Source organism: Hibiscus syriacus, unplaced genomic scaffold (assembly GCF_006381635.1).
Source record: "Hibiscus syriacus cultivar Baekdansim isolate YM2019G1 unplaced genomic scaffold, ASM638163v2 tig00111105_pilon, whole genome shotgun sequence".
Taxonomy (NCBI): Eukaryota; Viridiplantae; Streptophyta; class Magnoliopsida; order Malvales; family Malvaceae; genus Hibiscus; species Hibiscus syriacus.
Genome location: NW_024062987.1, coordinates 733,989 through 761,085, shown reverse-complemented (window position 1 = coordinate 761,085; position 27,097 = coordinate 733,989). Strand labels below are relative to the sequence as shown.

At 32.7% G+C, this 27,097-nt stretch overlaps 2 protein-coding genes and 1 pseudogene across 3 annotated transcripts; 2 read left to right on the top strand and 1 right to left on the bottom strand.

Moving 5' to 3' along the window:
- Positions 1-1,375: 1,375 nt before the first annotated feature.
- On the top strand, positions 1,376-3,049 carry LOC120153661. 2 transcript variants are annotated; one of them, XM_039165572.1, is made up of 3 exons: positions 1,376-1,711; positions 2,237-2,260; positions 2,686-3,049. In XM_039165572.1, the coding sequence occupies exons 1-3, from the start codon at positions 1,519-1,521 to the stop codon at positions 3,030-3,032; spliced, it is 564 nt and encodes a 187-aa protein (XP_039021503.1). In that variant the 5' UTR covers positions 1,376-1,518; the 3' UTR covers positions 3,033-3,049. The 2 variants fall into 2 exon arrangements, with proteins under 2 accessions (XP_039021503.1, XP_039021504.1); XM_039165573.1 differs by lacking the exons at positions 1,376-1,711; positions 2,237-2,260 and adding an exon at positions 2,293-2,468 and having other exon boundaries at positions 2,636-3,049.
- Positions 3,050-5,558: 2,509 nt separating this feature from the next.
- LOC120154068 lies at positions 5,559-8,801 on the bottom strand (annotated as a pseudogene).
- An 8,384-nt stretch (positions 8,802-17,185) lies between these two features.
- Positions 17,186-19,601, top strand: LOC120153660. Its single transcript, XM_039165571.1, has 4 exons — positions 17,186-17,638; positions 18,091-18,247; positions 18,452-19,109; positions 19,390-19,601. Exons 1-3 carry the CDS (start codon positions 17,234-17,236, stop codon positions 19,102-19,104), a joined length of 1,215 nt encoding a protein of 404 aa, XP_039021502.1. The 5' UTR covers positions 17,186-17,233; the 3' UTR covers positions 19,105-19,109; positions 19,390-19,601.
- The last annotated feature ends 7,496 nt before the right edge of the window (positions 19,602-27,097 follow it).

The window sequence follows — 27,097 nt, the reverse complement described above, 5'->3', positions numbered from 1 at the left end:
AATTTGTATTTGACATCACCCTCCTCACCGGTCCAGATGAAGAGCTTGATGTCTCAACTGATCCGTATTTTGGCATTTTAATTCTAACGAACAATATTCAATATCACGAACTGTATCTTTTCAGCAACGGAATCACCAGGATAACCTCAACCGAAGCTCTGATGCCAATTGTTGGGGAAAACGGGTTATTTCCCACACGAACGTAGTTTTAAAATTGACCTAAAATGTCAAGATTAAAACCACCAAAGGTTGCACAACGAATAAACCTGTCAAACTATTGAATATCGAAACACAATGGAAAAGAACCGAATAAAAAACAATAAAGGAGAGAACACACCAAATTTACGAGGTTCGACGAGAATATCGTCTACTCCTCGGGCACCACACCGGATGATAACTTCACTATATCGCCAATATTACAACAAATGGAATTCTTTGGAATTCCCAAAGTGGGAGAATGAAAAATACAAGAGGAAGAGAGAACTTGTTTTTGGGATGATTTCTAATGGAAATACTTAGGCCTATTTATAGTCGAGTTTCAAGAACAATATGTTCAAAGTTTGGCCACCTACCAAAGAATTTTCCAATGTGTACAAGTTAGCCACCAAATATGAAATTCACATGTTCAAAGTTTGGCCACCAACCAAGATGAAATTTCCAACTTGCCAACTTAATTTCTAGACAAATCTAACAGATATCGTTGAATGTCACATATTATAATTTGACTGATTGTTGAAATACCAAATCAACATCAAGTACTAATTGGAGAATTTCATTAAGTCCAAGCACAAATTTGTATATTGAGTAGAAAAAAATAATTTTAATTATAGATACCACTTTAAGAATGATTGTCGAATATAGGTATTAAAGTGTGCAAAAGAAAATTTTTAGGTACCACTTTAAGATCAATTCTCAAGTTCAGAGGGCTTTTGTTATATTAAAACCTAAATATTTTAATTTAATATCTTCCCTCGTACGAGTCTTGACACATAAGAATGTCTAACGAAAGATAGGCTAATATAAAACTAAGAAAATACGCTACCCGAAATATTAATGTTTTTTTAATATTTTCGATATAACGCTATCTAAAATATTATTTTTTTACCGAAAATATTAATATTAAACGCTACCTAAAATATTATTTTATCTACTAAAAATATTAATATAAAAAATATATATTTTAAGTAACTAAATTAATATTTAATATAAAAAAATAAAATCTTAAGTAACAATCTTCTAAAAATATTAAAAAAATATTAACATTTCTAATATCATATTTTTTAAGTACACCAAAACTACTTGCCAGCCATGATCCTACGCGTTTTGTCGCTCGGTTAAGTGATTGTAAAAATAACGACCGTCAAAGCAGATTTTTTTTTGGGAAACAACGAAGTCAAAGAAGATTTGACATTTGCCGAATTTTACCTCAAACTAGCCTTTGAATCTATAAGATTTTGGCAAAATCTATCTCCATTTCGATTTCCCAGTGAACCCAAAATTAGTGACCGATAAAAAGAGATGGCGGTCAACCATGCGGCGGCGGTGAAGGTGGGGTTGGGTTTATTGGGCCTGTGTTTGTTCGGCTACATTGTTGGTCCGCCACTGTACTGGCACCTCATGGAAGGCTTAGCCGCCGTCAGCCGCACATCCAACACTTGCCCACCCTGCCTCTGTGACTGCTCTTCTCAGCCGCTTCTCGCAATCCCTGAAGGTATTTCCAGATCTGGGTTAGATCTCATTTGTTCAGCTTTTTTCATTTGATTTATCTACGATTTCATCAATTTCACAAGCTCAAAATTACACCGTAGTAGTAAACAACACGATTTGGTTGGATCTGAAATCAATTTGTTTTTCCAGAGTACTTCATGCATGTGCGATTGAGCCAATGTGTGATTATCCCCCGAAGGCGTTATCTTTTTACTTGGTTACATTTTTAAATGTTGATTCTGTTATGGATTAATTTTAGGGGGAAAAGACTACACCCATGTTTTGTAATTATGCATCTAATTGTTGAAAGTTGGAACTTAATGCCTTCATTTTTATGTGTGCTCACATATGTTGAGTGAAGTTCTTTATGTTCTTTGTTATCTATTTTCTTCATGGGACTCTTCCGATAATTATTGTTTTCTATTATCATTCCTTTGCTACTTGCTCTGCAAATATACTGTTTATTTCTTTCTTTTTTTATTGGTCGAAATCTATGCTAATTTTTTGTTTCTGTCTTTAATCTGTGCAGGACTGAGTAATGCTTCCTTAGTAGGTCAGTTTTCCACTTTCTATATTTATTGGAATATGGAACTAAATAACTTAATTCGAAGAAAATTTGTGATCTTTGGAAGAGTTTGTTTGGAAAAGTTAGAGAATGGTTATCACCGGGTTCCACATTTGTTTCTTTGAATGTTATGCCTTTTTGCATGTATGAATTATGAACTAAACTATTTATTCCTGGGTAATGCTAGTCTATCTGAGTATGTATGAATTATGAACTAAACTATTTATTCCTGGGTAATGCGAGTCTATCTGAGTATGTATGAATTATGAGCTAAACTATTTATTCCTGGGTAATGCTAGTCTATCTGAGTATGTATGAATTATGAATTAAACTATTTATTCCTGGGTAATGCTAGTCTATCTGGTTCTTTTATACAGTCGGTGTATTGAAGGTTGTAGTTAAATATTCTGCAGATTGTGCGAAGCATGATCCGGAGGTGAACGAGGATACTGAAAAGAACTTTGCAGAACTTCTGACAGAAGAACTGAAGCTAAGAGAAGCTGAAGCTCTGGAAAGTCAGCAACGGGCCGACATGGCATTACTTGAGGCTAAGAAGATAGCATCACAGTATCAAAAGGAAGCAGACAAGTGCAGTTCAGGTATGGAAACATGTGAAGAAGCAAGGGAGAAAGCCGAAGCAGCACTGGCGGCTCAGAAGAAATTGACAGCGATGTGGGAGACAAGAGCTCGTCAAAAAGGGTGGAAAGAAGGGGTTGCTAAATCTCATACAAACTCTCAAGGTAATGTCCAAGCTGCCTGAATGATCCGCATGGCCTCGTAAACGAACTATTAGAAAATATATTTCCTTTTTCACCTTCTCAGTGCTATGCATGTTGATTCTAGAGTGACTTATTGCCGCAAAACCGGTCCTATAGTCAAGAATTCCAGAGTTAATCCTATAGGTTGTCTAATTAAGTTCATGTTTGATCTTTTAAGTATAGTTACCCTTGTGTTTCGTAATTCCACTCGAAGATGTTGGAGTTTTGGGTGAGCTGTTGCTCTTGTAAGACCCTTTTTAATAATTTTGGCATTCTTGTAAGACTCTTAAAAGTGATTGTGATTTGTGTTGTAGAAAAATAATTAGTTTGGAATGTAAAACTTGTTTAGTTCTATTGAGCGTTGAGGATCTTTTCACCTCATTTAAACCTAACAATCTTCATCTTTTAATTATTCAACTTGGGAAATTTGATCTCTAATTTTGGAATTGAATCCTTCTTTTCCCGTTCAAGACATCACTTTCAATTATGATATCACAATTGTCTTATCTCAATGTTTTATTGTGATAAAAAAAATTCAGCATCATATCGAAATTCTTGTAATTAAAATGCCTCCACCGATTGACAAAAAAAAACACTCAACAATGATCTTTATATTGCAAAAATCAACAGTTCTGAAAAAATGTTGGATTCTGAGGTACAGAGCATCAATTTCTTGCGTGCTGAAGTGAAAATTCTAATCATCCTACTTAGAAGTATGAAGAAGATGAGGTTTACAACAGTGTCAGAAGCCCAGAAACACAGTTGTTGCCGAGCTAGAGCTATCTGGTTTAACAAACAAATTATACAAACATTATTGAGTTTTCAGAGATGAACTAAAGCTTCAATTGTGTGCTTTCCCTAGTGAGGAAATTGTATAGCAAGATCCTCCATGTTGGGGCGACCATGGATGCACAGTCCGTGCTCATTAGCCAAATGTAGCAGGCATATGAAACACAGATGAGGGGAGATCTCCCTGGTTGTTGCAGCAGCTTTACAATCAGCAGGAAAGCTTGCCAATAGATGCTTTAATGATAGCGTTTCTTCAGGGCTCTTCACAAAAGAAAAACATGTCGAAAGTTAAAATTCTCAACTTAAGGCCCTGTATAGCAATTTTATTGGCCGGTTTTTGTTGTCAAAACTTAAGATTCACCTCAATAACAAAGCGGTGAGTGCCTCCGGACCTCGTTTAATGACCAACAATCAAATTGACTCCAACAGCATCGATGCTAGATTATCACAGTGAAAGAAAATTTCTAGGTAACCAAAACCAAGTTCTCATTTCATTTTCCTGCTTTATTTTTTTCCTCTCCATTAAACATGATGCTTCTTTTAAGCTTCATTCTATAGAACTCGCCATTTTTATATCCTCTCCATATTCCTTTTACGAGTTTCGTTACTTTTTTTGTGTGTGTTTGCACCGCTAATGGTGCAAAAAGTACAGATGAATTTGAGTGCCTCCAGGTGCAGCCTATTTGGAGAGACTCTTAACCATTTACTAAGTGAGCAATAAGGATATTAAGATGACTATCATGATTATTTTTAAAACAGTGTTACAAAAAGAAAAAGAAAATTGGTACCTGATGATGTTTCTTGAGATTGTAGTATCTGGTCCCAAAGAGTTTCTTTCAGAGCTTGGACATCAACTTGTTTAGATGTCGTCATACTGAACTTCAATTTTACCAACCTGAAAATGAGATAGCAGAAGTGAGAGCCATAAAAGAATTAACATTTAACTACATATTTCATGTATGAGATAAATCTTAAATTACAAATAACCCATCTCAGGGCCTATTATCTGAAGTCTCAAAGCAGTAGTTAAGGTTGTAATTAATAAAATAAAATATGTCACTACAACTACTTGTTTCAATCTAGAGGGCACCATCAAGGGCTAGCATGGAGAAACACCAGAAATAAAGGCTGAAAGAACAACCTGTCAAGGCTGAGAAACAAGCATGCCAGAGTCATCAACATCGCTATGATCAACTTCATCATAAAAACCACCAAATGCACCTTGCTCTTCCCAGGATGGCTGTGGATCATAATCATCACACTGTTCCCTTGAATCATCCGAAAATCAAGTAAGATGGGAATATAAAAACTACACCATAGCACATCAGTAAATGTTATACATTTTATCATCAATAGATACATTGAAACAAGATCCCTTCTTTTGGCCTCGATACAAGATGTAATCTATTAGAAGCAAAACGAGAAGAAACCATTAAGAAGAAAAGTTCCAAAAAGGAAATATCAAAATATGCAATCGTGAGCTGAAAAGAATAAGTTTAAAAACCAGCTTTTTAGCTTTAACTCATTTAGACAAGTGAACTCCATCCATCATGATGTGAGATTTTTTTTTTTCAAGAAACAACTAGCGAAATATGACAGACTACAATGTTGGTCCTATAAACATGAGAAAGATAATAGACTGATTGGCAGTTCACAAACACTCAAGGAAAATACTACCATTTGAAAAGTATCTATGAGAGAATTACCTGACAACTTACTTCTCCTCCTTCCAAGGCACTACAAAAGAATGTCTCTCATTAAGAGAAAAATCAAATAATGAGAAAAACATTTGACCAAGTCATATTTTAGTAGCAAACTTGTGATCACACATTACCATCAAATCTGGTAAAAGAAACAATTTGACAAGATCCTCAGGCTGATAGTGGCAATCTTCGGGAAGCTTTGTATTACAAGTTGCTCTGCTTGAAGGTAGCAGTAATGACTTCAGATTTTTTGGAGGAGCAAAGATATCTGGCACTTCATTATCCGAGGCTTTTGTGAAATCAATATCAGGCTCAGTTTGTTTCTTATTTCTGGTTTTCTTTGTTGTTAAAGTCGCTGCATTTTCTTCGTTAGAGACATCCTTGGAACCTATGGTATTCAACACACAAAATTATGTTATTGAACCATGAAAGGTAAAAATGTCAATAAAATATAGCACCTGTCACTAGCTCCATGACATGTACCTTTAGTTTTTCGATATTTCCAATGATCAGGACCTGCCCAAGCATTTTGTTTCAAAGGAAATCCCAAGCCAAAAAAGAAATTTTCATCAACTTCTTCAAATCTGTCATCTGCATCGGGATTGTTGAAAGAAAATTGCTCTTTATCCTGTGGAATTCAATTACAGTTTATGAATAACAAGCAGACAATTATATTCTTAACCACTTTAAACTATTAAGAGAAGGAAATATGTTAAACCTCATGATAACTCATGAAAGAAGGCTCCACTCCATTAAATTCCTCATTGACAATGCTTGGCTGGTCATCATGATCAAAACCATCAGATTTATAACTCTCAGATGCAACACCATTGAACTCATTTTAATTATTTATAGTATCAGCTTGGTCTGCTGGTCTCTTTCTGCTGGAAAAGTTATCCGGTGGCCTTTTGTTATCTTCATCAAATTGATTGACTATATTCTTGAGAGTCGGTGAAATTTCATCCTTTGCTTGCATGTTCAATACCATACGCTCAAGGTATTCTGTAAATAGATCAAAGAATGAAAGTAATAATGAAACCTACTTTTCTCAAATAAAGATGTCAAAACAAGCCAGAGAAAACCAAAATCAAACCTTCAGCAAAAGATAAATCAATTGTTTCAGATACATCGTGTTGATTTGAACAAGGTATTTCCCTCCCTGGCACTTCAAATGAATCAAAGAGAACCCGACATCCAGCATAAACACCAAGATTATTCAACAAAAGACCTTTGGCTCCACCTTCATCAAATTGGGCGGATGTTTGATGGTATAGAGGATCCACAACAAAGGCAACTGAAAACAAACAGATAGTGTCATAACCAAAGCTTGTGCCTCATACTGGAATCAAGATTGTTGGTATGTGTGATTACCATCAAATTTTTTTTACATTAAGAGCCTCAAAAGAAGATTCCAATGTTGATAAAGGTGACATCTGCATATATAGACACCATTAATATATTGTTTGAGATAGATATTTCGTTGAATTTAAAGATCACAAACCTTTTTCTCTAACTCTTTCTTTGGATTGCCTTTCTGTGCGGTGGCTGCATTGTTATCCTCCATCACAGAATCTGGCATCGTGACAACAAGACATTTAGCTAAATCAGGCAGGATAAAGCTGAGCAAGTCAATGGATAGAAATCTGATGATAACCTATTCTTTCTTTCCACGAGAAAGCTCATTGATTAGTCTGCATCAGTTGAGGTTCTAGAACTTGAAGTTGGTCCAAATGTATATGTTTCGGTAGCATAGGTGGAGTGGAATAACTTGTCTGGTTTATCTACTATCTACCACATTGTCTGGTTTATCTACTATCTACCACATATGTATATGTATAGAATATGATTAGTTAGGTCCAAACAGTTTAACGACAACAATGCTGGTAAAATTTATTAAATGTGTAACATATCATGCCTTTTTACAACCTCTTGCATTTCATGCCTGCTCCTTTATTAACAGGTTTAAAAAACCAACTGCAACAGAGAGCCTAGATCGCTAAATGTCAAAATCAGTCATACAAAAAGATATAGAGAGAAATAAGGTATGTACCAGCATAAAAAAAATCTAACCTTGCTCATTTTCATATCCTGCTCTGTTTATCCCACGGAGAACCTTGTATGCCTCCGAATGAACTGAATCCACCCTCAGTGAGTTCTTAACACCAGCTTCCAAAGTACAACTGGCCTATACAAAATATATTGCAACTCATTCATTAAACATAGGGAACAATGGTCGACTTCGAAACTTGTCATGCATACTACAATGATCAAGTGCTTCGCGATCGATGCCAATTCTACCGGCTTTTTTGGACTTACCCACAGTGCATTAATGATGTAAAATACTGCAAGCCCATGGTCCAAATTGATGATATTCTTGTATGGAAAATACAAACAAGTTTTACAATTAGCAGTTGTCAAAGATGGTAATCACAATATTCTTCCAGTTGTTTTTGCCCTTGTTGAAGGAGAAGATACATATTTTTTGGTTTTTTTCCTCATAAACTTACGCTTACATGTTGCCATGAGGAAAAAAATTTGTGTCATTTCAGATCGCGGAGTTGAGATCAAAACAACAATCGATTTTTTGGTTCCAATGTGGCAACCACCCTATGTCCAACATCGGCATTGTATCCGACACATTGCTACTAACTATCATGGAAAGTTCAAGAAGAATGATGAGCGTCGATTACTTGTGCACATGGGTATGTCAAAATATCTAATTTTATTTCTCAATCATTTTCATTTTTTTATAGAAACTTAACAGTAAATTCTATATTTGACGCTCAGGTTACAAACTATTACCTGAAACATTTGAGTTCATGCTTCAAGATTTGCGAGGAAAGAACAAGCAAGGATACACTTAGATCAGCCTCATCAACAAAGAAATGTGGACAAATGCATATGATGGTGGATATCGATACAAACACATAACGACCAACTTAGCTGAAACTATCAATTTGACCTTAAAGGGGCACATCATTTATCAGTAACGACTTTGGTTAAAATGATATATTTTCGTTTGAGAGTACTTTTTGCTAAGCTCGGGGGACAAGCTCAAACTTGGATACAAAACGGTCACGTCTATCACCCAAGATTAGTTGCAAATCTACAAAAAAAATTATTGCATCAAATGGAATGTTTGTAACAATCTTCTCTATAACCTATGAATTACTTCGTGTTATAGAGATGTCCGACCTCTTCAAGGGATGACCATACGTGTCTTTCCTTACATGGCACCAGTTCGGACAAAATCCCACGAAAGCATGACTGATGATCCATGCTTTATTGCCACTGTGTCAGAAAGTGTGTTAGATCAGTAATATTAGCGGAGATGATATCTGGCAGGTAATTATTAGGTTTAGGGATATTTTTCGGTAAAAACACCTAAAAATGTTAGGAAAAAATTAATACTAATATCTTTATTATTTTTCCTTTTTACACATTTAAAAAGAAATTAAAAAATATGTTGTGTTTTGTAATTTTTGTATGATAATAATTTTTTATTTTTATTTGAAATTATTATTATATTAAAATTTCAAATTAAAATAAGTTTAATTTGATATTTTTTAAAAAATATTAGTAAATATTTATTAAATTGTTTTAATTTAATTTAATAAAATGTTTAATTTTTGAAATTGGTGTTTGATGTTTATTATCAAATGATTGAAAGTATATTTAGAACAAATATTATTTTGTAATTACCTTTACTTAATTAATTAAAAATATTATCAAATTTAATTATAAATGATTAAAATATAAATATAATATAATAATATTAAGTATAATTTAAAAATTGAATGAGTAAAATAAAAATAAGAATAAATGGATAATTAAATAGTAAGTTCATTTTTTTAACGTATTTATAAAAGTAAAAGAAAGCCTTTGCAAAATGGTTCGTTTTTCTAAAGAGAGTGCGCCTTTACAAAATGGTTCATTTTTATGAAGAGTGCGTCTGTGAGGAGGGAACCGGAAAATAATGGAAGTAGCGACCAAAAGCCCGAGCAATGATCTGGCAGTGGCAGAAGTCTTAAAAAAAAAAAAAGGGGTAAATTGCTTCAAATATTACTCACCTTTAGGTTCGAGCTCGTTTATGTCACAAACGTTTCAATTTTGTTAAGTTTAACACTAATGTTTAAGCTTAACTGCAATTATGTCATTCCGTCGTTAATGGCTTAACGGTAAGATGACATGTCACCCTCACCAAAACGACGTCATTTTGGCATGACTGTGTTGGTGCTAAAAACACCTCAAAGCGACGTAGTTTTGTTTGAAAAAAATTAGTAAATAATGCATTTGAAAGGATTTGAACTCATAACATTTTAAAATAAAGGTTAATACATAACCACCATACCAACTTAAATTTTGATATAATTCTATAAACATAATATACATAACATGAATCAACATTCCAAAAGATATTTCTAAAAAAATCATGAAATTATTAAAATTCCAAAAAAAAAAAACACCTTAAATTCCATAGAATCTTAAAAAACTCCTAAATTTCTAAAAATCCCAAAAAAATTAGGAAGTCGATAACATAATATATTTGAACAGTTTGATGCATTGAGCTTGTGTTATTGATTTAATTCCCTATGAAGCGTGTTCTAAATGCTCATTTGGAGTCAATAACAGAAGTGACATCAATAGTGTTTGTTTTAAAGTATATTAAATAACATGAAAATCTTGAATTTTTATGTTGTTTTAATGATTCTAATTTAATTTTAATGTGTTAAAATTATTGGTAAAATATTATAAGTGATTAGGTTTAATTTTTCGGTCATTAGGAGGGTTAATCTCGTGTTTAAGTCGAAAACAGTGTGATGTTTGGAATATGTTTTCTTCCCAGTTTTACAAAATGTGCAATTTAGTCCATGAACCGAAATTGTTTAAAATGAGGTCTAATTTCTGCTCCTTTTATTTTGGAAATCTGCAGAATGATTTTTAAGTTTAATTATATTAGTTTACTGAATGTTCCATATTATCATGTAAACTTTATAATTAAGTGGTTAAGAACATTTTTCTAATTAGTGCAATTAAGATCAATATCTTAAAAGTTTATTTTTTTGGGTTGATAATCAAATTATATATATTTAAGTGGTTAAAAATATTTAAAATAAGTCAAATAAAATTTATTACATGCATTCAAAAGTAGACAATTTGATATTAATAGTTTTCATCATGATTAAATTATCATATTTCCAATATAATATATATTATAATAAAATAAACTATAACGAGTATACTTAAAAATTAGGGTAAACTACTTCAAATACCACCCACCTTTAGGCTCGGATTTGTTTATGATTTTTTTGGGATTTTTAGGAATTTAGGAGTTTCTTTTAAGGTTTATTGTGAATTTTAATAATTTCATGGGGTTTTTAGAGTAACTTTTGGAATGCTAACTCAATATATTATGTTTATAGAATTTTATCAAAAAATTTAAGTTTGCATAGTGGTTAAATATTAACCTTTATTTCAAAAAGTTATTGGTTCAAAACCCTTTCAAATGCATTATTTATTAAATTTTCTCAAACAAAACTACGTCGTTTTGAGGTTTTTTAGTACCAACACAGTCATGCCAAAACGATATCGTTTTGGTGAGAGAGTCACATCAGTTACGTCACGCCGCAGAGGTACATGTCATCGTGTCGTTAAGTCATTAACAGCGAAGTGTCATAATTGCAATTAACTTAAATGTTAGTGTTAAAATTGATAAAATTAAAACATTGGTGGCATAAACGAGCCCGAGCCTACATATGAGTGGTATTTGAAGTAGTTTACCATAAAAAAAAATGGGTTCATTTTTTCAAGGAAATATTTTGTTCGACAGATGAAAGCAATGATAAAGAGAATCATGAAGGTAAGAATAACATTTTTTTAGTTATTATCTTGGTTTGAAGATTCTGCTTTAACTAATTTGGACCAACTCGCATCGCACACTTGATTTTGGTAGGTGAGTCTCCCAACAGAGATATTTTGCATACACAAGGACTTGAACTTGAGACATTGCTTAAGCGATATCAAGCTGCTTACTACTTGAACTAACCCCTGTTGGTTGAAGGTAAGAATAATATTATTAGAATGTAATATTATTATATGAATAATGTATTATTTTATTTGGTTTACTTAGTACGAATATAAATTATAATGTTTGATTAGAAAAATATAAGATTAGTTTAATGTATATTTTATCAAATTATCATTGTGATATATTTAAAAAAATAAAATTTAATATTAAATTATAAATACTTGAATGCAAATTCATAGAAATATTTTAATCATTATATTGTCTAACTTTTGAGGAAAAATTACATTTAATATGTAATTGATATATTAAACTTATAATTTTAAATAATTTTCATAAGAATCATCTTTATTTATATAAAATATAATATAATATGAAAAAAATATTATGGTCTCGTGGATAAATATATTATTTTTAATGTATTTTTTAATAACTTAAAATTAATATTATTTTAAATAATTATATTTTTATAATCATATTATTTTCACATCATAAAATTATAAATTCTTAATATATTGAATATTGAAAATATAAAATAATTTTAAATATTTAAATTTATTTATATTTTATTAAATTAAATTGTTTATATTATTATTATATTTATAATTTTGAGTAATGTAAAAAAATTGAAAAGACCATTATAAATAGTAAAAAAGAGAAATTATTAGTCTAAAAGTATTCTTATATGAAGTAATAAGAATTATCTAATACTTAAAATTTTAATGTATTTGAGGAAAACAATAATGTCTGTCACCTGAGAGTAATTGTAAATCTACAAAAAAAAATTGTTGCATAAAATGGAATGTTTGTAACAAGCTTCTCTATAACCCATGAATTACTTCGTGTCATAGAGATATCGCGACCTCTTCAAGGGATTCTGTGCCTTTCTTTGTGTGGTGTCAGCTTAGACAAAACCCTGCGAATGCGCGGTTGACGATCCACGCTTTATTACCACTATGTTAGAAATGGTGCTAGATCAATAATATTAAGAGATATAGTGTTTGGCAGGTAATTATTGGGTCTAGGGGTATTTTTTTGGTAGTAACTCCTAAAAAATGTTGGAAAAAAATTAATACTAATATCTTTATTATTTTCCTTTATACACATTTAAAAAGAAATTAAAAAATATGTTGTGTTTTGCATTTTTTGGATAATAATATTTATTTTTATTTGAAATTATTATTATATTAAAATTTCAAATTAAAATAAGCTTAATTTGATATATTTTTAAAAATTACTAAATATTTATTAAATTTTTTAATTTAATTTAATAAAATGTTTAATTTTTAAATTTAAATTATTATTATTATATATCACATCATCTTTTTTGTTAAATCAATTGTCAAATTTAATGTCACAGACCAATTTACTTCATTATTTCTATATGTCTTGAGTTCTAGCATCAACGATTATAGCAAGGTGTTTGGACGTTTATTGTCAAATAATTGAAAGTATATTTAGAACAAATAATATTTTGTAATTACCTTAACCTAATTAAAAATATTATCAAAATGGCTATCCCTTGTTCCCATATGTAATAGGGTAAGGGGAGATAAGATAGTATGCTGCCCCAACACTAAGTTGAGAGCAGCTTCCGTAGGAGACCTCCGAATTATGAAATGTACTCCATGGGACTCGATCCCACGACCTCAAGGTTAAGAACTTTGTGCTCTACTAACTGAGCTGGATGGTAAAAATATTATCAAATTTAATTATAAATGATTAAAATATAAATATAATATAATATCAAGTATAATTTAAAAATTGAATGAGTAAAATAAAAATAAGAATAAATGGATAATTAAATAGTAAGTTCATTTTTTAACGTATTTATAAAAGTAAAAGAAAGCCTTTGCAAAATGGTTCATTTTTCTAAAGAGAGTGCGCCTTTACAAAAAGGTTCATTTTTTTTTGAAGAGAGTGCGTCTGTGAGGAGAACCGAAAAATAATGGAAGTAGCGACCAAAAGCCCGAGAAATGCTCTGGCAGTGGCAGAAGTCTTAACAAAATAGGTTCATTTTTTCAAGGAAATATTTTGTTCGACAGAAGATTAAAGTAATGATCAAGAGAATCTTGAAGGTAAGAATAATATTGTTTTTAGTCATTCTCTTCGTTTCAACATTCAACTTGATTTTAGTGATTGAATCTCGGAGCATAGATTTTTTACATACACAAAAATTTAAACTTGAGATATTACTTAAGTGATATCAAGCTACTCATCACTTGAATCAACCCCTGTTGGTTGAAGGTAAAAATAATATTATTAGAATGTAATATTACTATATGAATAATGTATTATTTTATTTGGTTTATTTAGTACGAATATAAATTATAATGTTTAATTAGAATAATATAAGATTAATTAAATGTATATTTTATCAAATTATCGTTGTGATATATTTTTTTATAAAATTAAAATTTAATATTAAATTATAAATACTTGAATGAAAATTCATAGAAATATTTTAATCATTATACTATTTAACTTTTGATGAAAAATTATATTTAATATATAATTGATATATTAAACTTATAATTTTAAATAATTTTCATAAACATCATATTTATTTATATAAAATATAATATAATATGAAAAAATAATATTATGATCTCGAGTAGATAAATATATTAATTTTTAGTGTATAAGATCTATTTTTTAATAACTTAAAATTAAATATTATTTTAAATAATTATATTTTTATAATCATATTATTTTTCACCTCATAAAATTATAAAATTTTAATATATTGAATATTGAAAATATAAAAATAATTTTAAATATTTATATTTATTTATATTTTATTAAATTAAATTTGTTATATTATTATTATATTTATAATTTTGAGTAATTTTTTTTTTGTTGAAAATATCATCATAAATAGTAAAAAAGAGAAATTATTAGTCTAAAAGTATTTTTATCTAAAGTAATAAGAATTATCTAATACTTAAAATTTTAAAAAAAATATTTCTCTTGACAATATTATTTGTCGTGAACTAAAGGTTTCCTAAATGTCTAAAAGATCGAGCAATGCTTTGTCGTTTTATTAAACCTTTATCTTTTCAAATTATAAAGGAAAGACGAAAGCTTTGCGCGTCAATAATTTCATGTACTGAAAAAGTGAGTTTTGTTAAAATAAGAAAAGCTTGCAAAAAATGGCAGTCGATCAATCTGAGAGGCAAAGTTGGGCTGAAAGACAGCAGAAAGGCGCATGCTTTACTTGCGGAAAGCCAGGTCACTGGGCACTGGATTGCCCTTCCAACCACCGAAAGGCAAAATCTTCATCTCCGGTCGACACCCACCCCCTGCCGGTGCTTCTTGGTTGCTTCGTGTAACTCTGCCAAAGTGAAACTTCAACCTAAAGTTCACTTTGTATGTCGCAGTTTGGCTTATGAACTTTTGTTGGATTATATTTAAAAGTTTCCTAATTAATTCCATATGTAATGACTCTCGTTTTGGGTTTCAACTATTCCAGCCTAAATGGAATGATGCATTGCTAGAGATGTTCAGAATAGATTACAGAAGAACTTCTCCATATATAACTTGTGCTCCATCTCTCCACCACCACAAATTAGGTCCCAAATATATGTTTTTGATATTATCATCCGACAGTCTCTATGAAGAGTACTTAACAAAAGAGGAAACCGTATTTGAGGTTGAACTTTTCATCCCAATGCAACTCGAAGGAGATCCTGCTCAACATCTCGTCGGAAGTACTGTTCGAGCAGCAAAGAATGTTGATACTATCAGAAAAACAATCTCCCTTTTAATCTACGTTCTTCATTTATACATTATACAAAAAAAGAACTAAAATCCAACCTACTTGGTGTTGCTTATTACAAACATGGACCTTCATGAGTTACTCGATATACCACAAGGAGATAGCTGGCGATACAATGATGACATTTCCATTATAGTCATTTCTTTAGAGGAGATCATATCTTTCAAATACAATCCAACAAAAGTTCATAAGCCAAACTGCAACATACAAAGTAAACCTTATGTCAGAGCTGCAAGAAGCAACCAAGAACTTTGATTCGAGTGCGATAATCTGTATTGGCGGATTCATCGTACTATCGATGAGGGGACTTGAGTCGCTATGAAGAGAGAAAATCCACAATCTAAACATGGGTCTTTAGGGGGGAAAACCAGAAATGAAAAAGAAGGAAAGGAAAGGAGGAGAAAACCTTGGCTAGATTACAATACAAGAAGATGAGTTTTTAGATATAAAATTATTGTTCAAGGACCTATTTAGAATTTGGCTATAGTTTAAGAGTAAAATTAAATATTAATAATTTTATTTACATTGGCATGTCATCAATTTAAGGGGATGACGGTGGAGTGACCATTTTATTACAAATAGATAATATTAATGATCAATTTGTTACTTTTGAAACTTTAGTGGAGAAAGTAAAAATTACTTAAACATTAATGATCATCTATGTAGTTTACCCTAAAAATAATCATTAAACTTAAATTTTTGTTCTGTTTTAGCCACCTAATTCAATTTGATTTATTTTAAAAAAATTGTAATATATAAAAATTCGTTTATATCACATATTTTCTACTTGACATATAAATTTAATTTATAATAATAAATAATATTATAACGTAAATAATAAATAACATATTAAATTGTTTGTACTTGAATTTTAATAAAAGAAATATTAAATGTTAAATTAAAATATCATAAATATTTTAAAAAATAAAAATAAGAATGTGTCTTTATTCATTTATAAATTTATATGTTCAGTGAAATTTAAATCTCATATTTTGAATCAAACTAATTTTAAATAAGTATAAAATACATTTATATTACATATAAAATCATCTTAATATATCCAAATTGCACATATAAAATCTTATTCTTTGTGTGCTGGTATTGCAATTAAAACTTGTATTTTTTTTACCTTTATTTCACCAAAAAAAACTTGTATTTTTTTATATGTGCAATTTGGATATATTAAGTTGATTTTATATGTTATATAAATATACTATATACTTATTTAAAAATTAGTTTGATTCAAAATATGAGATTAAAATTTCACTAAACATATACATTTATAAATGAATAAAGACCCGTTCATATTTTTATTTGTTAAAATATTATGATAATTTAATTTAACATTTAATATTTCTTTTATTAAAATTTAAATACAAACAATTTAATACGTTGTTTATTATTTACGTTATAATATTATTTATTATTATAAATTAAATTTATATGCCTAGTTAAAAATATGAGATATAAATGAATTATTATATGTTACAATTAAAAAAAATCAAATCGAATTAGTTGACTAAAATGAAATAAAATTTAAGTTTGATTATTTTTAAAGAAAAAATAATTAGGTGATGAAAACATAACCATAAAAATATATTTTATTTATCCATACTTTTTTTAACAGAATTAATAATTTGAGATAAATAAAATAACAGTTTAAATTCTCTTAAAATACTTTAAGAGATAATTTAATACAAATAATATACTTTACGAGGTAAAGTTGCATTTAAATATTGTGTTTATGAGAAGATGGGAGGAACGACGAAAAGTCTAAAAGATCGAGCGATGCTTTGTCATTTATTAAACTTTTTTCTTTTTTCAAATTATAAAGGAAAGACGAAAGCTTTCAATAATTTCATGTACCGAAAAACTGAGTTTTGTTAAAGTAAGAAAAGCCCGCAAAAAATGGCATCCGATCAATCTGAGAGGCAAAGTTGGGCTGAAAGACAGCAGAAAGGCGCATGCTTTACTTGCGGAAAGCCAGGTCACTGGGCACTGGATTGCCCTTCCAACCACCTAAAGGCAAAATCTCCATCTCCGGTCGACAACCACCTCCTGCCGGTGCTGCGCTGCCACTGCGGGGTGGCTTGCACCGTCTTTGTTGCCCAAAGCGTCGCCAACGCCGGAAAAAGATACTATTCTCGTAATTGTAAATGCGGCGGCAATGTCACCCATGGCAGAAGCTTCTACAAATGGTGCGATGATGTCAAGGCTCCCATGTGTCAGTGCAACGCCGGAGCCTGCACCGTTAATATCCTGAGAGACGAAAATGGGAAGGAGACCAACTACTATACTTGCCGAATTAGAACGGTATGCTGCCCTGTTCTTCTCTTTCCAAGGTTTGGGTTTTTGGTTCTGTTAAAGTTCTCATCTTTAATGGAGATGGATAAAGTTGCTTTTAAAGGTTATTGCATACATTTCTTTGTTGAAGAAAAAAATTCTTAAAAAACATTTTTAAACAAAAACTGGATCCACTGCATGAATAGAAATTATGAAATTGAATTGCCGATTTTGTTTCTTTGTGCGTGGGTTATATTTCCTTTTTCCACTATGATTATACAAACGATTAAACTACTTGTTGAGGGATCTTTCCCTTTGTCGGGTGGAACCCCAAAAGGTAGTGTTTTCTCGAGTGCCAAACGATTAAACCGCTGGTTGACAAAACCACGTTGTTGTCGTCAACAAGTATGATTCAAGAATCGACCAAATCAAAACAACGGATTATTTTTACTGATAATGGATCGCTACCATTCTTTACACAGGGACATGGAGCCTGTGGTTTCTTGCTAGTCGATACTCCTCCAAGTTCTCCCAATTCATGGTCTTCGAAGATAGACAAAAGACCATCAACACCAAGTCCCCAGCATTCTGGCTTACCGAATATTAAGGCTCACCAAATATCTGCTGCTGGAAATGGATGTACGTGCCAGATATGTGTGTCCAACATGATTCCTAAATGATTTGGAACGACAGAAATATATTTGTTTCCTCCAAATCTCAAGTCATAACTCTAGTTTAGCTTCTTCGACATATTTCTTTTGTTTGATCCTATATAGTCTCTGAGATATATATCCCCATAGTAGAAGCTCAACTATTTACATTTCCTTCTCAACATTTTCGCAGATGATGAAGTTGACGATGAACCACAAAATGCTCTTGGATATGATATGAAACCATTGGGTGTTCCTTCAGAGACTTCGAACCTCGAGACAGCCTTCACTCCTATGGAGGAGGAAGGTGTAACAAGTACAACACTGGAGGAAGTTGGAAAGAATGATCAGCTCACTCATTTGGAGTCAATGGATACACCTGATCAAAATACCATGTTACCAGCAGTAAAGGATACTCTCGAAGCTTTGGTTGGCCCATTGATTGACTGCGGACCTTTTGATGAGCGTATGGTGGAATCTATTCGGGGTATATCTATAGCCGCAAGAATGGAGCCAACTCTCCAAGATAACTGCAATCATGCAGTGAATTCAAACCCAGAAAATATAGGGAAATGTACATATGATATACCCAGCATCAATGCAGAAGCATTGACAGCCAAAACAAACACTGGAAGTTATCATCTCCAGTCAGTCCATGTAGCGGCTTCTTGTATTAAGGATGCACTCTGTCAAATGGAGAAGCTTGAGACTTATCTTCTAAAAGCTGCTAAGGATGTGGGGCAGTCAAAGAGATGCATACAGGCTGCATATCAAGAGCTTACAAAATTCCTTGAAACCTCCGCAGGAGAAACAAGAGGGAACGCATTGCAAAATGGACAACATTAAACGAGGTAAGAACTCACCTTAAAAACATATTACTATGTTACTTCGAATTGAGTGTGGATGTCGGAAACAGGTACATGCTAAATAAAATTACATGCATTTGTAAAGGAAACAGAATGTTCCATGTATTTTAGTAGGCCTTTTGAGGGTTATACCTGCATACCTTCCTTCAAACATGTGAAGGACACAGAAGCAAAATTAAGATTAACATAGATATGTACTACCATATTTTCAATTTTCTTTTTCCCCTTCATTTGTTAATTTAACGAAGTTCTAGACGTGATTCAGTTCAGGTGAAATTTATATGCTAGATCAAAGGAAGATGATACAAGATGGTAGAACTACTTCAATGAAGCAGGGTGATGTCTGGCTGGCAGTAAGAAGATCAGAGGAAAGCTAGGACCCCATTAGATTACAGGCCAGAAGGTGTAGGTGTACTTAATGTAATACTGCTATTATGTTTTTGTTTGCATAACTTGTATAACCATGCAGGTGCGGATTTCATGTGGACCTTTATGTATGTTTTTATATATGTACGTATACTGTGCCAGTTCATTTTTGCATGTCATAACCTTACAAAATATATTAATTTCAATAACATAATACTAATTCTATTTTGAATTCAAAATGACAACGCGGGCGGATACGACCCATTGACTTTATTGACGGCAAAGCCTAAATGGGAAAGGAATTAATTTGTGTGATGGAACAACTATTAATTTTGACGACTCCTTGTATGTCATAACCATACAAAATATATTAATTTCAATAACATAGTACTAATTCTATTTCACCCAAAAAAAAAAGCAAATTTAGAGACTATATGGTAGAAATTATATATAAATCTTAATTTTGTAAGGCTTATGATGCTTATTTATAAATTACTAGGTGAGGAATTCATCAAGTGAATTTAGTGGTTAAAGAGATTATTATTCTCACTAGAAAACTTAAATTTGAGCATTGCATCTACATGATATTTATGTATTGTCAATGATTTAATAAATATTTTGAATAAATATTATATTGTTATATGTTCAGATTATTCAAGAAAACGAAAGTATTGTAAAAAGAAAATTTTCTTTAAACAATTGGGCCTATTCACGACAACCCGAAAGCCCCTTCCGGTCATTTTAAACCCATGAATAGCCTTCAATTACAGAGCCCATTTCCCAGGTTTCTAGGGTTTTGACTTCATTGCTCTCCATAAATCACAACTGCTTATCACTTTCTTCACATCATCCAAATAATTAAATTTGTAGGGTTTATCTTTGGGTTTTTTTAAAATAACCATGAAATTTCATTTATAAAAAATAAATGTATTGTCAATTACAGACTGAACAAGTAAAGCAACAACGTATATAAATTGAACCCACCAACGATTCTAAGCATCAAACATGAACGAGAAAATTTTTGAATAATAATCAAAAAGGCCAACGGACAAAGGGATCTCATCTTAACAGCAATCTCATCTGACATATATATGCGATAACCAAATAATCATCTTGTACAACCGAAGAGATGAACCATGTCATGGGAAAGCAACAATCACACGGGAAAAACTGAGAAGAAAACCAATACAAAATTTACACCGAGAGTCCAAATATATCAGTAGTTATGATATCATTTACTAGAGAAAGAGCCAAGAGTATTATTATAATAAATAATATAAAATATAACTAAAATTTACAAGGCGGTGTTGCTGCCATGAAGGCAGCAAATTTAAAAACCGCTCAAGAAAATGATAACTGCGAGAGAAAAAATACGGAGGAAGACTATCTTTGGTTTTCTTGAATAATTGTATTTGATTTGTGTAGCGAAATACCAATGAGGAAGACTTTAATCAGCAGCGGCAGCAAGCTATGGAAAATCCCCGTTTTCCTATCCGCCAATGTCAGCCCTCTGATTCGCGTTCTTAGGTTGCTCGATCCTTGGCCGGGAATCCGCGCGGGGTTTTTCCTCGAAAGCTTGTTACGTTGTGTGGTTGATTTGAAACGGGTCTCTGAAGTGTACGCTTCCCGTATTTCGAATATTCATTTCTTTTTAATTTGGAAGCATTGTGTTGGGTCCGATGCCACGTCGCCGGTAGCAAAAATGAAAAAGCGGTGACGGGCGATGCTATGATTGTGTTGGGTCAAAAACTGGAGCAATCTTTGCCGTGCTAAAAACCGAAGGTGGATTGGGTTTGATGGCGAACCTGAACAATGCGTTATTAGCTAAACAATAGATCGGTGATGAAATGAAGAACTGGTACATTGGAAAAACGACCCCGTCATGCAACACATTCTCATCCTGAAAACTTCAATCCAAGGACTGCAGATTACCAGAGGGAGGAATCTGGAAGGATATACATACATATCCGCTGAGGTAATATAATTATGCTATGATTTCTGTTTTTTAGGTATCGGGAAAATGGTATCATTTTTTTTTCCTGAAGAAGAAAAATCATTATCTCCTTTCGGCATGGAGACTGATGATGTTCTAAAAATTGCCTGCATTGTCTGGTACAAAACCTGTAGGTTTTATCCGAAGAAAAGAAATCATTATGGTCCCCTTGCAGGTTTTCTATTTGATTCTCGTGTGAAGTTTTATGGTTCCAAAGATTAGTTTATTTGATGTTTGTTATTTGTATTTATCTTCAAGCATTTTCCTTCATTCATGGGACTTTGGGGATTTAAAGAACGAGCAAGACATTGATTATTTTCCATGAAATGTCTTTTCTGAATTAGAGGTTATTAAAACCAATCGATAACCTAAATTTAATTGATTGGTTGTTCTTCCGACATTGTTACTTTGATTAAATTAGTCCAATTGTCACTTTGATTACTCATCTATGCGTGAAAAAGAAAAGAAAAGATGATGACTTCCATTATGTTGTGGAATTCGGGTTAATTTCAACCAATAATAACAAATTCACCTTGAAAACTATTATCTAAGTGACTAGTGTGAAAACGATTGTACTAAAAATCACACCAAGGTAGATTCCCAGAAAAGAAGAGGGGTCACAATGGTCCCTCTTAAAACCCACTTTCCTTAGACATAACTACCAAGACAAGTAATTTTAATAGGACAATAATTAACAACAACTATACCTGACAATAGCTATTAAATAGACATAAAGAGAACACCAAAATTTAACGAGGTTAGGCCAAAATTATGCCTACCTCCTCGAACACTACTAAAATAATATTTCACTAATAGAGGAAATATTAAAAAAAGAAAGAAATAATACAAATAGCCTTTAATATAGAAGAAGCTTATATTTGTGGGATGCTTAACTAAGGAGGAGGATAGCTCTATTTATAACAAAAGAATTTCCCCTCCTCCTTATACACAACCAATGTGAGACTTTGCCAAAAAACCAACAAATCTCCACCTTGGCAAATTCCACACACATCTCTCAAAAATTCAATCTTCAGTAGTGTCTGCAAATTCATATTTCAATTTGTAACAATATTGACCAAGTCTAAACAATGTTTAAACTTGACTGCAATTACCACTTTTATCAACATATCAGTAGAATTCTCAGTGGTCCGAATCTTCTGGATTATGACTCCACGTTCTTCTAGAATCTCTCGTACAAAGTGATATAGAACATCGATGTGCTTCGTCCTTGCATGGTAACCTGATTCTTTGCTAAATGAATAGCACTTTGACTGTCACAATGCACTTTGATGTGCTTCTGTTCCATTCCCAATTTACCAAGCAACCCTTGAAGCCAAATTGCCTCCTTCACAGTCTCTGTAACTGCCATATACTCTGTCTCTGTAGTAGACAAAGTCACTGTTGACTGTAAGGTGGACTTCCAACTGACTGGTGCCTTTGCAAATGTAAACACATAACCAGTAGTTGATCGACGCTTGTCTAACTCACCTGCATAGTCTGAATCACAATACCCAACTACACACTGACCATCTTGCTTGTCCTGCTGAAAGACCAAACCAACATCTACGGTGTTTAGAATATACCGCAGAATCCATTTCACAGCTTGTCAATGCTCCTTTCTAGGATCATGCATATACCTGCTCATAGCCCCAACTGCCTGTGAAATATCGGGTATCATACACACCATTGCATACATCAAGCTACCAACAGCACTTGCATACGGAACCTTTGACATGTATTCACGTTCTGCATCATCCTTAGGTGACATGGATGCACTGAGCTTGAAATGAGGAGCAAGAGGTGTACTAACTGGTTTTGACTTCTCATTCATGCCAAAACGTTTTAGTACCTTCCTCAGATATTCTTTCTGAGACAAACAAAGTCTCCCCAATTTCTTATCCCTTGATATCTCCATGCCTAGAATCTTCTTCGCTTCACCAAGATCCTTCATCTCAAACTCCATGTTCAATTAAGTCTTTAGTTTCGCAATTTCTGTCTGACTCTTGGAAGCTATCAGCATATCACCAACATAAAGAATAAGATATATATATGATCCGTCTTGTAGCTTGCGTAAATACACACAATGATTATATTTGTTTCTTGTGTACTTCTGCCCTATCATAAACTTGTCAAATCGCTTGTACCACTGCCTTGGAGATTGCTTCAATCCGTACAATGATTTTTCTAATTTGCACACAATTTCTTCTTTTTCAGCAACTTTGAATCTATCTGGCTGAGTCATATAGATTTCCTCATCCAAGTCTCCATGTAAAAATGCAGTTTTTACATCCATCTGAACTAGTTCCAAATCCAACTGTGCTACCAAAGCCAACAAAATTCTGATGGAGGAATGTTTTACAACTGGAGAAAATACTTCATTATAATCAACTCCCTTCGTTTGAGCGTAGCCTTTAGCCACCAATCTTGCTTTGTAGCGGATGTTATTCTTATCAGGAAATCCATATTTCTTTGCATATACCCACTTGCACCCAATTGCCTTCTTTCCCTTCGGAAGACTAGCTAGTTTCCACGTCTGATTCTTTTGAAGGGATTGCATTTCTTCATTCATGGCGATCCTCCACTTTTTATGTTCTGAACTTTGGATTGCTTCATTAAAAGTGGCAGGAACATCATCAATTGTAATTGGTGATGCAAAAGAGACTATATCAGCATAACGAGCAGGTTGTCTAATGGTTCTCTTTCCCTTTCTGAGTGCAATTGATTCATATTACTGTGGAGGTTCTTGGGTTTGAACCTCTTCTTCATCTGACTCTTCTTCTACTATAGGAGAGTCATCATCAGTTCCTTTATTGGCTGGGTCAATTCCACTTCCTTCAAACTCCACCTGTTTGGGAGTTCCATCTGTCTGCTCCAATTTTTCTGAAGTCACCTTTCTCAACATGGTAGATTCATCAAATGTAACATCTCTGCTGAAGATTATTTTATTTATTTCTGGACACCAAAGACGATAGCCTTTCACACCAGAGGTGATCCCCATAAAGATCGCATTCTTTGCTCTTGTATCCAGCTTTGACTCCTTAACATGGTAGTATACAGTGGAACCAAACACATGTAAATAATCATAATCTGTAGCAGGTACTCCAAACCATTTCTCTAATGGTGTTTTACCACCAATAGCAGTCGATGGTAAACGGTTGACAAGGTGACAAGCATAGACCAAAGCCTCATCCCAAAATTCTTTGCCTAACCCAACATTAGACAACATACATCGAACCTTCTCCACTAATGTCCGGTTCATTCGCACGGAGATGTTTAGAAATGAATCATTTTTGTACTCTCCACCATTATCTGCATGGAGATGTTTGATTTTTATACTTGTTTGAGTCTTCACCATCTTTTTCCATTTAATGAAAAATCCTAGCACCTCATCCTTTGTCTTCATTATATACACCCAAACTCTCCGGGAAAAATCATCAACAAAGGTAACATGATAGTGTGTTCCTCTCAATGAAGTTGTCTTGGAAGACCCCCATACATCTGAATGAACAAAATCCAAAATACATTTAGTATCATGGATTGTTGTTCCAAATTTCACCCTCGTCTTTTTCCCTTTAATGCAATGCTCACAAAAAGCTAATTTGCAAGCTCGAGCACCTTTCAATAATCTTTGATCTATCAGCAATTTCAAGGATTTTTCACCAGCATGCCCCAAGCGCATATGCCATAACCTGGATGCTTCTGACTCCTGTTCATCAGTAGAAGCTGCCTCTGCTGTTGTCCCAACAATTGTACTACCCAGAAAGTAATACACATTGTTTCTTTTATGGATTCTCTTCATTATCACCAGTGCACCAGAGATAATCCTCATAATCTCATCTTTTGCCCTCACATCTAAACCTTTTGACTCTAAAGTTCCCACAGAGATGAGATTTCTCATTAAATCTAGTACATAATGGACACCTGTTAAGATTCTGATTGATCCATCCTGATTCCTTAAGCGAATTGAACCAATCTCAAGTGTGTCAAGAGGAGAATTATTTGCTATGTAGACAATTCCACCTTTTAGTTCTTTAAAATCAAATAACCATTCTCTATTAGGGGTCATATGGTGGCTACAAGCTGAATCTAATAGCCATGAACTGGAACAGCTGGTTGATGGCGTAGCAACGAATGCGAAATCTGAATATGTATCATCATACTCGACCACATTTGATTTTGAGACAGCCTTTCCCCTTTCAAGTTTGACTTTATTCTTTAGCCTGGGACATTCTTTTTTCCAGTGCCCTCTTTCTCGACAAAAGACACATTCATCTTTGCTCAATATGGACTTTGACTTCGATCTCCCTCTCCTTCCTTTATTCTGACTCTTCGAACGGCCTCTAACAACAAGAGCTTCTGCTTCGACACTTGTGTTTTCTTGTTTGCCTTTCTTTCTCAATTCATAACTATACAAGGCAGCAGTTACTTCACTGAGAGACACATCAACTTTCCTATGAAGTAGAGTAGTTTCAAGATACTCAAACTCATCAGGAATTGATCCCATCAACATCAGAGCTAGATCTTCGTCTTCAAAAGTCACGTCCATTTTCATCATATCAGTCACCAGCTGATTAAAGCTAGTAATGTGATCATTCATAGTGGTACCTGGTACATAGTTGAAGCAGAACAATCTCTTTTTCATGTAGAGCTTGTTCTGACCGCTTTTCTTCAAAAATTTCTCCTCTAGTGCCTTTCACAATTTACTTGCAGAAGTTTCCTTAGAAAATGCATACTTCTGCTCTCTAAAAAGACACGATCGAATAGTACCACATGCCAATCTATTGATCCTCTTCCATTCTTTCTCTTCAACATCATCTGGTTTCTCTCATTCAATAGCAATGTCTAGACAATGTTGAAATAGGGCATCTAGAACCTCACTTTGCCACATGCCGAAATGACCGGTGTTATAAAAAATCTCCATTGCAAATCTAACATTTGTCACAGCATTTCTTGCGGATATTTTTGTGTCGTCTGTCATTTCTGCTACAAATTCTATTTAATAGTTGTCAATTTAGAATGTCAATTACCCCAAGAAATTTTTTTCTGATGTGGAAGATCAATCTAAATCGCAACCACAAAGCATACTAAAATAAACCAAGAGTTATGATACCAATTGTTGTGGAATTCAGATTAATTTCCACCAATAATAACAAATTCACCTTGAAAACTATTATCTATGTGACTAGTGTGAAAACGATTGTACTAAAAATCACACCAAGATAGATTCTCATGAAAGAGGAGTGGTCACAATGGTCCATCTTAAAATCCATTTTCTTTAGACACAACTACCAAGGCAAGTAATTTTAATAGGACAATAATTAACAACTATACCTGACAATAGCTATTAAATAAACATAAAGAGAACACCAAAATTTAACGAGATTAAGCCAAAATTATGCCTACCTCCTCTAACACTAGCAAAATAATATTTCATTAATAGAAAAAATATTACAAAGAAAAAGAAAGAATACAAATAGCCTTTAACATAGAAGAAGGCTTATATTTGTGAGATACTTAATTAAGGAAGATGATGACTCTATTTATAACAAAAGAATTTCCCATCTTCCTTATACACAACCAATATGAGACTTTGTCAAAAAACTAACACATTCCA

Excerpts from the sequence above, each read along its gene's own strand:
- LOC120153661 (XM_039165572.1), top strand. The coding sequence starts at position 1,519 with ATGGCGGTCAACCATGCGGCGGCGGTGAAGGTGGGGTTGGGTTTATTG. Across the intron at positions 1,712-2,236 it reads GCTTCTCGCAATCCCTGAAG|GACTGAGTAATGCTTCCTTA; the intron begins GTATTTCCAGAT and ends TAATCTGTGCAG. Across the intron at positions 2,261-2,685 it reads GAGTAATGCTTCCTTAGTAG|ATTGTGCGAAGCATGATCCG; the intron begins GTCAGTTTTCCA and ends AATATTCTGCAG.
- LOC120153660 (XM_039165571.1), top strand. The coding sequence starts at position 17,234 with ATGGCATCCGATCAATCTGAGAGGCAAAGTTGGGCTGAAAGACAGCAG. Across the intron at positions 17,639-18,090 it reads ATACTTGCCGAATTAGAACG|GGACATGGAGCCTGTGGTTT; the intron begins GTATGCTGCCCT and ends TTCTTTACACAG. Across the intron at positions 18,248-18,451 it reads ATCTGCTGCTGGAAATGGAT|ATGATGAAGTTGACGATGAA; the intron begins GTACGTGCCAGA and ends ACATTTTCGCAG.